Consider the following 14,756-nt stretch of genomic DNA (forward strand, 5'->3'; position numbering starts at 1 on the left):
ATAGCTATAACTAAAAATATAGGTTTTTACTCCTTTGTGTGCTATTTTGTGGTGATCCATTCCTGTCTTCAGGGACAAATGTGTCAAGCAGTTTCCTGGGCCTCAAAGGGTTTGAGCACCTCTTACTACTTACTCTTTGAAACATGAAGAACAGCAAAGCATCCTTTTACCCCATCTGGTCAACTATGTTTGGTTGACATTGTATCAGTGCCCTGCTGAAATTTTATTACCCAGACTGTTCAGTACACACACACACAAACCATTTATCACCACGGCCCCTGCCCTTGTCCTGAAACACAAGGTAAAATCTACCCCTTGGGCAGCTGCCCAAGCTGCAGCCTGTACAGCAGGTTTGGAGTAATTTTAGACTAGGCTGCCAGTAATTGCTGTTGTTCTACTTTTTACAACCTTGAAAAGCAGTAGTCTAAATCAGGGTGAGTGGCTGTGGGAGGCTAGTTTGGTGTTTCCCCCTTCCCCAAATTTTATTTTCAAAAATCTTCAAATCTACTCAAAGTTTGCTGGATTAATGCAATAGATATTCATATACCCATCACCTAGATTCCCCAACTGTTAGTCCATTCCCACATTTGCATTCTCTCTTTCTGTGTTGGCATATGTAGTTGCTAGGTATCATAGATACGATAAGGAAAGGGGAAAAAACAAGAAATGGCCACCATTAACAGGGAATCAGACAGTTGAAAGGATAAATCTGTGAAATACAATTGTGTTCTATATTAGGTAATCAAAATGTCCACTAAAGAATCAGATGGTAGGGAAGAGGGGTTTATATTTCTGGAAACATTTGTATTTTTAGGAAAACTTTACATTTAAAAATGCAAATTTGCATTTACATTTGAGAAAGGTCAGAATCATAAAATAGTGTGACTGCTGTGTAAAACAGTATGCCAGTTTCTCAAAATGTTAAAAATAGGACTACTGTGTGGTCCAACGATCTCATTTCTGGGTATTTATCCAAAAGAATTGAAAGCAGAATCTCTGGCCCCAGGGAATCACCCAATCTGTTTTCTAGCTCTGTGGGTTTGTCCATTCTGCATATTCATATAAATGGAATAGTATAATACATGACTTTTGTTTCTAGCTTCTTTTGCTCAACATAATGTTTTTTTTTTTGAAGAGAGAGAGAGAGAATTTTTTTTGAGAGAGAGAGAGAGAATTTTTTAATATTTATTTTTTAGTTTTCAGCGTACACAACATCTTTGTTTGCATGTGGTGCTGAGGATCGAACCCGGGCCGCATGCATGCCAGGCGAGCACGCTACTGCTTGAGCCACATCCCCTGCCAGAGAATTTTTTAATATTTATTTTTTAGTTGTTGGCAGACACAACATCTTTGTTTGTATGTGGTGCTGAAGATCAAACCCGGGCCACACACATGCCAGGCAAGCGCACTACCACTTGAGCCACATCCCCAGCCCTCAACATAATGTTTTTGAAATTGATCTGTATTATATTGTATGTCAGAACTTTGTTCCTTTTATGGCTGAATAATATTCCCTTATGTGGATAGAATCTGGGTACTAGATGGTGAATCTGATGAAGGGTTGGTGACAAGTGGTCAAAATCTACTTATCTTGGACACAAAGGATAAGTAGGATTTTCTCTTGGATCACTCATGGGATGTATGAAAGAGAACAGGGCCCAGGATGGCACTAAGATGTCTTTTCCATGAACAAATAGAAAGTAGAGATCCTTGTAAAAGGCTCCCCCTAGTGTGTAGAGAATCCCAGCCATTCACTTTGGACACATGAGGTATGAAATGCCAGTTATATTTGAGGATGAGGTTAGAGAGATGGTTGTTTGCACTGTTTATTGCTTGTGTTATGGAAGAAGTCATAGTAATAAATTAACTGCTACCCAGGTCGACAAGGAAACCAACACAGAAGATCTCTTCCCAGAAGAAGCAGTGAGCATCCTGAAGGAGCGGCCCAGCCGCCGCACCCGTGGGACACCTTTTGTTCGTAGTAGCACGATTGTACGTTCTCAGACCTTTTCACCTGGAGCACGAAGCCAGTATGTTTGCAGGGTGAGTCATAATTCTTTTGTCACCTCTCTGGATATTCCCTTATTTTTTCTCTTTGTCATGTTTTCATTTTTACTATTTATGCCAAAAGAGCTATGTATCTTCCCAAATTCTACCAGTGAATCAATGAATACCCTACGTATTGACAGATGAAATCCGAGTTCTGCTGTTGCCTCCCCACTCTTGCCTGGTGCCTGTCTAATTCTGGATCCCTTCAGGATTGGGATACATTTTCCCCTGGTTTTTTAATGTTATACTTATGCCAACAAGTGGTCAGGAGGCGATGTGAATCATTTCTACATTAGTTTAAGGAATAGCAAATAAAAACAGGAACTGTCTTTAGTTGTGACCTGGAAGACCAGGTCCCTCTGCATGGTTACAAGTCCTGAAGTGTAGCTTCAGGTTATCACTGGGTAGTGATAACCTGGAAGAGCCTGGATGCTAAGGCAGTGGGTTCTGACTCAACTATATGTAAATTCATATCCTGCGAGGGAAAATGGGGATCCTCAGTGGTTCTCAACCTTGGCTGCACCTTGCAATCAAATCACATTGGAAGGCTTCATCACATACTGATGTCCAGGTCTCATCCCCAGAGATTTGTCATTGGTCATAGGTGAGGCTTGGCATCAGAACTTTTGGAAACTCCTAGATGGCTATAATGGGTGCATAGGACTTTGAACTCTCAGGTTGGTGGAGAGGAGACCCAATCCTGGGTGGTCATTGAAGACAGGACAGTGAGATGGAGGTTGGTAGGCAGTGATGATGTGACAACAATAGCACAGACCTGGACAGAAAAAGAGGTTATTTGTTTTTGTTTGTTTGTTTTTTATAGATAAATGGTCATGATGCTTACTCATATAGTTGGCTGCACTTGATTGAAGACTGTTCTCATGTCTCTACCTTATTTTGGACTCTTGCTGAATGACCTAGGGGTAGACTCAGGGCTGCTTCTTGGGGAGGATAGGGTAATAATCAGCAAAGTTTTGTTCACCTGGAGGAAGACTGGCAGTCCTTGTACAGTGCTCTACATTCTACACAAAAGCTGGCATTTACTGGCGATGTTGTCAGAGGCCTCATTTTTATGTATGTTGGTATCTTGGTGGGGCAGGTTCACTGATGTTCTACTGCATTTCCTGAGTATTTCAGGTTAACTGGCATAGAAAATAAGCCGTGAAGGCAAAGACTTGGGCTTTCACTCAGACACACGTTGTTTCTGTGGTAAGACCCTGACACCACATGAAATCCACAGTGTCATGGTGTGTCCCATAGAAGAAGGCATCCTTTATTTTTCCTCTTTAAAACCAGTCTTTTCCCTTGACTGGCATAGCAGGAGTTGGTGGTGGTGGCTTATTCCACTGCAGCAATGAGTCTCTTGTTTCAACAGCCATTCTCCCAACTTTCTCTGCCCAAACCAGAAATGCAGCAAATGAAGATGATTGATAAACAGTAAAAGGTGCTCAGGACAATGCTGACTTTTGTGAGCTTCATTCCTAATATCAAGCTGTAGTTGGAATCAATAGGGAAAAAATGTTATTGACTCAATCAGTGTGGAAACTCCAAATGGTTCAGTTGATAGACCTAAAATGGGACCAGGGTGGTGGCTTTGTCTGCTTTGGTTTGTCTTTCATTTTCCCTTGAAACTTTTCTGTAGGTTTTGTTTTAACTGAAATCCAAAGACCTGATAAGAGCACCAGAAGTCCAAAGTGTATTTGTGTGCCTCTAAAGAGAAATGAAACAATACCATTCAGAATACACACAGAATGAATAGTAAATTTCTGATAAAGTTCCTGAACATCATTTTTTTTTGATACAGCTTTATCGTAGTGACAGTGACAGTTCAACACTGCCCAGGAAGTCCCCCTTTGTGCGAAATACTTTGGAAAGACGAACCCTTCGCTATAAACAGGTGTGTGTTGTGTAAACTAAAATGGCATCTGTACTTGCCCTGGGAGTTATTTTTATAGCATTCAAAAGGTAATATTTCAGGTAATATCTAGGACTGTGTTATTTTCTTGTTTCTTGACAAAAAATCTTTGAAAACATATATAATGTCATAATGTTACCAGTATTTCTTAAGACACTATTTTGTATAATTTGTGATCTTTATATTCTTAGATGTAGTGAATTAATAATAAATCAATAACTGCCATCCCAGGTCTGTTTCCGCTTGGGTGGGAATTACTGCCCTCAACTTCATGAACAAGTCTTTTTTCTCTTAGGGGTTTGTTGAACATAGCATATTTGCTTACTTGAGGCTTGTATGGGGAGGAAAGTTTTTGACAGGTGGTGTGTGTGTGCACACACATGCCCACAAGTGTGTCCACACATACACATGGACATGGGTGTGTATGAAGTTTTTTAAATGTAAAGCACTGATGTGGTTTGTAATGTGTTCTTTCTTCTCTTATACCATGGTCCTAAGGCTTTTTCCATGTCGATATATGTTTTCATTTTTTCAATGGCTACATTTTATGTTGACCTTAATTTATTTAATCATTTCCTGCTATTGTATATTTAGGTTTTCTCCCCCCATCATAAACATCAGTTGGATCCCTTATCCATGTTGGCAGTTGTACCTTTTAGATGCATGGCAAAAATGATATCTCAGAACCAAAGAAAATGTATATCAAATGACTTCTGGAAACTGTGCTCATTTTTGATCCTGCCAGCCCCATATATGAGTGTCTGTTGCTCCATACTTTTGCAAATACATAGGTCATCATTCAAGAAAACAGTTTTCTATTACTAAGCTTATTATTGTACTAGAGACAATCTTACCCCTAAGTCTCTGTTTTTGTTTTATTTTTGTTGCCAGGCATTGAACCCAAGGGTGTTTAATCACTGAGCCACATTCTCAGCCCTTTTTATTTTTTTATTTTTTTGAAACTCAGTCTCAGTAGGTTGCTAACAACTTCACTAAGTTACTGAAACTGGCTTTGAACCTGCAATCCTCCTACCTCAGCCTCCTGAGTTGCTAGGATTACAGGCATGCACCACCATGCCTGGCCCAAGTCTGTGTTTTTAAAATTTGGGCTGCACTTAGAGAGATACCTGTGCTGTACCTGTTTCCTATTAATTGTGGAAGAACCTTCCAGAAGGCCAAACATGTGGACTGGCTGGGCTGGTGTGCACAATCACAGCTATGGTCTCTCTGCAGTCCTGTAGGTCTTCCCTGGCTGAGCTCATGGCCCGCACCTCCCTGGACCTGGAGCTGGATCTCCAGGCATCTAGAACACGGCAGAGGCAGCTGAATGAGGAGATCTGTGCTCTCCGGGAGCTGAGGCAGAGGTTGGAAGATGCCCAGCTCCGAGGCCAGACCGACCTCCCACACTGGGTGCTCCGAGATGAGCGGTTCCGCAGCCTGCTGAAGGAAGCAGAGAGGCAGGTGAGAGGTTGTTGGCCTGACTTGGCAGGCTCCCTGCTTACTACCTGCCCACAGTCACAGCCCTTTGAAACAACTGTACTTGGGTTCAGAAGTAAACATCTGGATAATGATGTAATTGTAATGATCTAGGGACTTATTTATGGGGCCAGTTCTCTACTTCTGTGGGTCCGGAGGATAGCATTTATCATGGTACCAGCATACTTCTGGAGACTGTGGGAGCTGAAAGGAAAGCCCAGAGATACTCCCCAACTTGTGGGAGGAATGTTCTGCATCCCCGGTCTCCCAGGTCTGACTCCAGCCACCCCTAGTGATGCCTGTGAAAAATTTCCCTGAGGGACGTGGAGGAGGTGGACCTTTCTTGACTCTGGATCTTCATGACTGGGGTTGGTTCCTCTGTGCTCCAGGTCTGAGTGTGAACTCAGTCATTCTTCCTTAAAAATGGCAATAAAAACATCTTGCTCATTAAATATTTCTGTTTCAGACACGACAGACCAAACTTGACTATCATCAAGAACAAGCAGCTGAGAAGATGCTAAAGAAGGCCTCCAAAGAGATCTATCAGTTGCGCGGGCAAAACCACAAAGAGCCCATCCAAGTGCAGACCTTCAGGTATGGGAGAAACAACACTGTGTCCAACCATGCTTGACACTTTCTTTTTACTATTAAACCTTTGTTATTATGAAAAACAAAGTAAGTATTAAAAAAAACAGAAATACACTAAAAGCAGCATTCCCATCTCTAATAGCTAGTCCTAGTATTAATTTTTTATATCCTTGATATTCATATCCCCAGCATAAACTAGCTTGAAATGTTTCTTGCTTCCTTCAATTCTGATTTAGACTCATTGACTCATTCATTCTTTTATTAATAAAACAAACATTCCTATACCTACTCTATACTAGGCACTGTTAGGCACTGGAGGTAAACCCCTGATCTCATGGGTCTTCGTAACTGATTAGAATTTAGAGACTGTATACAAATAGCCTTGTTGCTGGGGATTCAAATTCAATCACCTTTCAGTGTCTGCAGAACAGCTTCTAACCTGTAATTCTTTCTGATCTCAGGGAGAAGATAGCATTTTTTACAAGACCAAGGATTAACATACCTCCTCTCCCAGCCGACGACGTTTGATGTAGTGCATTGTGCACAGAAGTATTTATCTGCCTGTTTTATTTTCATGAAGTTCTTAGATTAGCTAAATTTGTCTTTAAAATATTTGTGCAAAGCTATTAATATACACATTTTGTAAAAAAACATATATCTATACATATATATTTTATAATAGTGACGGCAACAGGGCTTGGTTTTTCCTTGTTGTGAAATTGACATCTCTGAAGACAGGTTATTTTATAAAAGATCAACTATCATGTTAAGAGTGTACAGTTTTTACACTGTTTTATTTGACTTAAAGGCTGGAAGACAGAAACGAAGTGAGTTCAGGCAAATTCACTGTATTGTAATTTATTTATAGTACTTTTTTCCTTGAAGGAAAATACTGACTTTAAGATGTATTTTAAGACTGAAATTTTGTTCTTCAGTATTTGTCATACAGTAGAATGGAACTTGGGGCCGGTTTTGTTTCTGACACCCGAAACGCAAACACTATGTGCTAAATCTGTCACTTGTATCAGTTTCTGATAGGTGCATTTACCATGTATATTGTACACTTTCACTCTCTTTGTGTTATGTTAAAATATCAACTGCAGTGGTTCAGTTGTAATTCACAAGCCATGTATGCGTCGCAGGGCTCAGTGTCCGTTGTGTGCTGTGCACTGATCGCTTCTCATTGCTGTGTTGTTGTCTAATGCATCTTTCTGTGCTTACCACAAGTCTGAAGCCGGTGACAGAGCCTCCGGCATCCCAGGTTTCAGCCTGCCTGTTCACAGTGGCCGTCCACACTGCCTGCATTTGTCAGACCATGTATAGCCCTGCCTTTCCCACCCTTCATGTGATTCTAAAGCAGGAGGGTGGGGTGGCTCCTGCCCTGCTGCTGTTTTGTGAAGGAAGGTAAAAGGTACCTCAGAATGTGTGTTTTTAGTGAAGCTGAGGTGGATGCAGCAGTTATGGCATAGGAATAACCTAGAAAGTGCTTCTTTGTGGAGAGAAGGACATATGAGTAACTAGAATTACCCAATGAGTCATTTACAGGAGAGTATTTGAGTTAAATCAGAATGCCCCCATATTGGAGTCTACCCAATATTCCCCATGAGATCTTACAACTAGCTCATGAGGAAAAATAAAATTAATGTAATAAAATATGCAATTATTCTTTTAAATGCTGAATGATATAAGTAGTTTGCCTAGCACATGTTTATCATATGTGAAATGTACTCTCCTTCCTGAGGCCTCAGATAAGTATACAAGTTCGGTCACAGGAAATGTCAAAGAAAGCAGAATTTTTCTTCCTAGATTTTTCTTCCCCTCCCTTGAAAATATCCCTTGTAATCAGGTTTCTCTTCTTATCAATCTATAACCTACCCCCTTATATAACGCACTTCCCTTTACATTTATTAAAAATGAATTTTGTAAAAGCATTTCATTGACACGTGACCAATCACAGACAATGGACTTTGTCAGTGGTGGTAAGACTGAAAACTTTATGCTATTCACTGTTGTCATCTCTTGTTATGTATTCCTGCTTCTAGTCTTGCTTTTGCTTTTTTTTTTTTTTTTTTTTTTGCCAATTCCTTTTTGTACGAACCCACAACAGAGGTAGAGACTGCAAGCCTTGATCCTTATGAAAACTGCCATTTGGCAGACGGCGTTGCTGGGCAGGCCCTCTTTCTGTGCCCCCATGCTGCTGAAACTTTAAACTCCAACCAGGTGCCATCTGCTTCTGGGTACTGGGGTCTGCACAGGGCAGATTGCTCATGTCTCACATGCATGGCACCCTCCATGTGGGGACGGTGCCCTGAACACAGGGATTACATGCCACTTTTGAGCAACTGCCCCAGGAAGCTCTCTCCAAGCTGATCAATAGGTTGAGACAATTTTTTTTTTTTTTTGCCAACCCCCTATTAAGTAATAGTACCAGTGTGGAGAAAACCCAGCAGGGCCAATATAAAAAGCCCCCAGACAAATGTTTTCAACTAAATATCACTCCCCAGTTGATAAAGATTTCCATGTGAGTGCTTCCCTCCTGCCCTCAAGGTTTTGTTTTTATTTTTTTAAAAGAATTTGCCCACAAGAAACAAATGCAGCCTCAGCTTTGGTGTCAGTCTAAGGAGTACTTGTGTCTGACACCCTCCTGTTTCACCTCTCCCTGCCTTCCTGTCTGTTGTGTCTGCTTTTGCATCTGGCAGGAACTGTAGCAAGGAAAGAAAATTGAGACAAATGAAGGCGAGATGAACAGTTGTGTGGGAGACCGGTCCAAGCAGTCAGGAGGACAAGGAACACCCTTTGTTTCTCAGTCATGATGTGGCTTGCTACCTTCCAGCTAGTTACAACTGCCAGGCCCAGACAATGTGGCAAGTCAGATATGTGAAGTGCTGTCAGCTTAGGGGTATTTTCATCTGCTGTGTAAATTGGTGCATATATAGGGCTTCCTGAGAAGGAAAACTCTGCTATGTTTTATGAGCAGTTCTGGTCCAGAAATGATTAGGATTCTGCCATTAGGGTTTGTAGAAATAGCACTGTGTGTAAAAGGGAATTTGGTTTTTCAATATCTAATCACTGCATTGTCAGGCTTTGGTTGATTGATAATTGCTGAAATAAGTAACCTTCTGTTGTGGGAATAAATTATAATCAGTATTCATCTCTTTGTTTTTTGTTACTATTCTCTCTGATTGTGTCATTTGTATTGTTTGAAAGTATTTCTTCTATAAAATTAAACTAACCTGCCTTAAGAACAAAGTGGAAATGTGTGTGTTTTTTTAATTATGGAAACTTTTTTGTTTGAGACAGGGTCCCACTATGTTGCTTAGAGCCTCACTAAGTTGTTGAGGCTGGTCTCAAACTTGTGATCCTCCTGTCTCAGCCTCCTGAGTGGCTGGTTTATAGGCATGTGTCACCATGCCTGGCTTTGAAAAATATATAAAAAACAGGAGCTATGAATGAAGCTTAATAAAGAGTGCATGCTTAGCATACATGAGGCCCTGAGAGTTTCATCCCACTGCCATAAAAATAAGAACAAAACATGCACATTTTAAAATATGAAAATAGAGTTATAAAATCAGAGAATAGTAAAATGAATGTACATGCAGCCCCCACCTGCTTCAGCACAGGTCAATCATAGTCAATCATTTTTTTTACACTTCCACTAACTTCTCCTTCTTGTGACTTGAAGCAAATTCCATACACCTTATCATTTCATTGATAAATATTTGAGTATATATTGCCAATAGAGATAAAACATGTACAACACCCTTATGTCTTAAAATTTGCTAGTTCCTTAATGTTATTAAATATCCAAGGTTCACTTTCCCATTTGTTTTGTATCATTCTTTTCATTCTTTGAACAGAATCCAAGTATAATCTACTTATTGGAATCTTTTTTGTCTGCTTTGGGTTTTTATTTTTGTCATAGCTTTCTTGAGATCTAATTCATGTAACATACAATTTACCCACTTAAAGCATGTAGTTCAATCTTTAATATATTGAGAATTATGCAAATATCACCACAATTAATTTTGGAACACTTTTGTCTTCTCAAAATATGAACATTCATACCTATTAGCTGTCACTCCCCATTCCTCCGCTAGCCCAACCACCAGTCTACTTGTCTTCTCTCCAGATTTGCCTATGCAGGGCATTTCATACTGAGGGAATCATACAATATATAGCCATTTGTGTCATACTTCTTTCACTCAGCATAATGCTTTAGAGGTCCATCCACACTGTAGCATGTATATCATTTTTTATGGCTGAGTAATCCCCCATTATAGGGATAGGTCATATTTTATTCATCCATTCATCAGTTGATGGTCAATTTAGGTTGCTCCCACTCTTTGGCCAACGTAAATAATGCTGCTATGATCTTTCATGTTTAAACTTATGTTTTCATTTCTCTTAGGTCTATACCTATGAGTAGAATTGCTGAGTCATATGGTCATATGGTAACTTCATGTTTAAACTTTTGAGGAACTGCCAGACTGTTTCCCAAAGTCACGGCCCCAGTTTACATTCCCATTAGTAGTGTACTGGGATCTGGTTTCTTCACATGCTGGCCAACACTTGTTGTGTCACTTTGATTATAGCAATCCTGGTAGTTGCAAAGTGGTGTCTTAATAGTTAGGTCTGTTTCTCAGTGTACAGGATTGAACATACACATATTTTGTTAAACATAGGTCATATGTCCCACTTTCTGGACTTATTGATGATATTTCTGTGGTATAGTTGAACATGTTCCTCAGAATTTCATTACTTACATATTGGTAGTTGGATCTAAAAGTTTGATCACATTGCAGTTTATTTTTCTTCCATTTTGGGGAGGGATAGGTGGCAAGACTTCTTCATTCTCATCTGTCCTGTAGTCTCTTTGTAATGTTAACAACTATTGGTAGTACCTAAACCCCTTGGTTCCTTAAGGATTGTAAAATGGTGATATTCTAATCCTATCATTTTTCCTACTTATTAGTTGAAATACCTTTACAAAAAGAAACCTACTCATCTATTTAGTTACCCTGTGGTACTATTTTTGGAAAGCAAGATAAATTCTTTTTTATGTTTATATATTTTTTAATTTGTAGTTGGACACAATACCTTTATTTTATTTCTTTATTTTTATGTGGTGATGAGGATCGAACCCAGCACCTCACACATGCTAGGTGGGCACTCTACCACTGAGCCACAACCCCAGCCCCCACAAGATAAATTCTCAATTCTTACCAGTTTTCAAAAATAATGATTTTGTTTGCTACCAATGCATAGTGGTGGCCAATTTGCTTTTAGTTTTGAGATTTTCTTTTTTGGTATCATTATTAGCATGTTGATTTAAACATGTTTGTGGTATTTTATTTTTATTTTTTATTTTTTTTTAAAGAGAGAGACAATTTTAATATTTATTTTTTAGTTTTCGGCGGACACAACATCTTTATTTGTATGTGGTGCTGAGGATCGAACCCGGGCCGCACGCATGCCAGGGAAGCGCGCTACCGCTTGAGCCACATCCCCAGCCCATGTTTGTGGTATTTTAATTCACTGTGGTTGTCCATACTGGTGATCAAATTCTCCTGTGTTTGGCTGGTGGAACCTCTCCTTGTTGATTCCTGGGTCCTTTTGTTATGACCCCCAAGGATCTGAGATGGATTCCTTATCATCCTATATGACCAGAAGTTTGTGACCTGGAACTGGTCATTTTCTCAGGGTGACTCAGTTTCTTGTTGCTAGATGTTCTTGTTACTGCTGGAGTGGCCATTTTTAAGGGATACACAATATTTTCTAAGGATAAAAAGTGGATGGTAGAAATAGAACATCACAGCATAATCCATTTGCTTTCTCCCATATCACATACATATACAACAGTTTCAGAATAACATTACCAACAGTGCCACCAATAATAGAATTACTGGAAACTGAAATTTTTCTTGCAACTCTTTTAGTACTTAAGGAATATATAGCCAAATTACTGTGATGGGGACTAGGTGTATAGCTCAGTGGTAGAACCCTGTGTTCAATCCCCAGTATAAAAAAAATAATATGATATAAAACAACTTGGAATATTTCCTGTTTGGCCTTTTTGGGATTTTTATGGTTTGGTCTTTTAAATTTTATTTTATAACTACATAAAATATTGACATGGTTCCAAGGATAAATATACAAAAGAAGGTATATTCAAATGAGTCTAGTGTTTATTCTTGCCATTCTACCTTGTTATTTAACTCACCTTGACAGTAAACCATTTAAGAAATATTGTTTTCCCAGGCATTGTTTTTTTAATATTTATTTTTTTAGTTATAGGTGGACACAATATCTTATTTTTTATGTGGTGCTGAGGATTGAACCCAGTGCCTCATGAATGCGAGGCAGATGCTCTCCCTCTGAGCCACAATCTCAGCCCCTGGGCGTTGTTATTTAATATAAACAGACATATAAGCATATATGTGCATATATACAAATATATGTACATATGTGCATATATGCAGATATGTACACATATATACATGTGAGTGTCCATACACACATGTATTTGTGTTTTTCTCCTTTCTTGGATAAATGATAGCACAATAAACACACTTTTTTCCACCTGCTTTTTCATTTAAAAATGTATCTTGGGGGGCCAAGTGTGGTGCAGTACAGGGTCAGATTACTTGTCTAACTTGTATCACAAATATACACTATATGTATATATATATATATATGCTATATACATATATATGTAGATATATGCATATGGATATATATGCATATGTATATGTGTGTGTATATATATATATATATATATATATATATATATATATATATATATCCATTCTAAAGACCACCAGAATCTGTATTGGCTACTATAATAATTTCCCTCTAATATCTGTCCCCATCTTTGTATCACCCACTCTTCTGTGTTCCTCTCCATCTTCTCCTCTCTCTTATAAGACCTGTCTTTGGATTTAGCTCCCACCTGGTTAATTCAGGATAAGCTCATCTTGAGATTTTAATTTAATTACCACTGCAAATACTTTTCAAATAAGGTCACACCCCAAATTTCAGGTTGTCATATCTTTTGGGTTACTAAAAGGGCCACCACTCAACCCATTAAGAACTGCCTTGTCCCTGAGCCCAAATTCACATCCATTGTACATGCAGAATACATTTCTCCTATTCCCACATCCTCCAAAGTGGTATATGTAGGTATTCTTCGTTTCCTTTTGCCCTTGCACACTGCATTAGTGGCTGTATGACAGTTTATTCAGCCATCTTCTGATTGGTTCTAGTTTATGCTATTAAAAAATAATGTGTTCATCTTCTGCAGACATCTTTTCACATTTTTGCCTTTATTTCTGTGGGGTAGATCACTAGACATGGGATCTCTGGACCAAAGGGTAAATACATATGGAATTTTGCTAGGTCTGACTGCCTCTCCCTTCTACCGGGTGTGCCACTTGTGTTCTCACCAGTAACGTATAAGATAGTGTCCCTGCAGCCTTACTAATAGAATATCACATTTGTGAGTCCTTGCCTTGCAGAAGTGAGAAAACAGAACAGTCTGAATCTATATTCATATGAGAGAGTCTGCTTTCATTACAGAGGCTTGTAGGTAGCTTTCAGCATCTGTCAGCACTAGCCTTTCTTCCTTTCTTCTTTTTCAGTGCTGTCCTGGCTATGTTTGTTCATTTGTTCTTCCAAATGAATTTTATAATCAACTTGTCTAGCTCCAGGGAAAAAATAAAGAAGTCTTTACTGGAATTGCATTAAACTTAAAAATTTGGGAGGATTGACACCTTCATGATGTTGAATCCTCTTATCCAAGAATGTGTTGTATATTTCCATTTGTTTAAGACTACTTTTGTGTCTTTCAGGAATGCTTTCCAGTTTTACTCATACACATTTCAGATATTTCTTGATAAGTTCTTCCCTATTTTGTTTTCTGTATTTTTACAAAGATAAGATAAATATACATATACAAAAGGCTATTTTTCTTTTTTTTTCAGACTTCAGTGAGAAAGCTATGTCTCAGTCTGTTTTCTGTTGCTATAAGAAAATACCTGTCACTTGGTAATTTATAAAGAATAGATTTATTTAGCTCATGGTCTTGGAGGCCAGAAAGTCCAAGAACATGGTGACAGCATCTGCTTGACTTCTGGTGAGGGCCTTGTGCTGTGCCACAACATGGCAGAAAATTGAACAAGCAGAGGGGTGCAGAAGAGAAAAATGAGGGACAACCTCACTTTATAATAGTTTGCCCTGACTTGTCCCTTTAGAGATGCACTAATCCCTCTTTACAACCTAATTACTTTCTAAAGCCTACCTCCCAACACTGCCACAGTAACAAATTCCAATATAACTTTTGGAGGGCACAAACCTTATTGACTTTAGGGGGTGAATCATGCACACACACACACTTATAAAGGAAACATCTATCAATTTGTATTTTCTTGAGTGTTTTTAACATGAATGTTACTGACTTTCAAAGTTGTCTTCTATATCTACTGAGAGGAACATATGATTGATTTATAGTTGGTTTGCTAGTGTTTATGATTTCTGCATTGATATACTATAATAAATTTTTAGTGAAATCTTTGCCAGGTAGAGAATCAATTTCATACTCCATAAAACAATGTGAAAGTTTTTATTTTTTTCTCTGGGCTCAGTGGATAACTTTGAGAGAATTCTGCTAAGAAGCCATCTGGGCCTGCTCTGTGCTTATTATTTTAATGTTTTCAGGGGTGCTCTTTAAATC

General features: G+C 38.9%; 1 protein-coding gene across 2 annotated transcripts in view; it reads left to right on the top strand.

Moving 5' to 3' along the window:
* Wwc3 (WWC family member 3) overlaps positions 1-9,260 on the top strand; it is a 107,946-nt gene extending 98,686 nt beyond the window's left edge. For both annotated transcript variants that reach the window (XM_077107212.1, XM_077107213.1), the window contains exons 19-23: positions 1,879-2,043; positions 3,854-3,946; positions 5,198-5,425; positions 5,907-6,034; positions 6,490-9,260. In XM_077107212.1, the coding sequence (XP_076963327.1) occupies positions 1,879-2,043; positions 3,854-3,946; positions 5,198-5,425; positions 5,907-6,034; positions 6,490-6,556 (681 nt within the window). In that variant the 3' untranslated portion in view covers positions 6,557-9,260. The remainder of the gene's footprint in view (positions 1-1,878; positions 2,044-3,853; positions 3,947-5,197; positions 5,426-5,906; positions 6,035-6,489) is intronic.
* The last annotated feature ends 5,496 nt before the right edge of the window (positions 9,261-14,756 follow it).

The sequence above is a fragment of the Callospermophilus lateralis genome, chromosome X (assembly GCF_048772815.1).
Source record: "Callospermophilus lateralis isolate mCalLat2 chromosome X, mCalLat2.hap1, whole genome shotgun sequence".
In the NCBI taxonomy this organism is placed as follows: Eukaryota; Metazoa; Chordata; class Mammalia; order Rodentia; family Sciuridae; genus Callospermophilus; species Callospermophilus lateralis.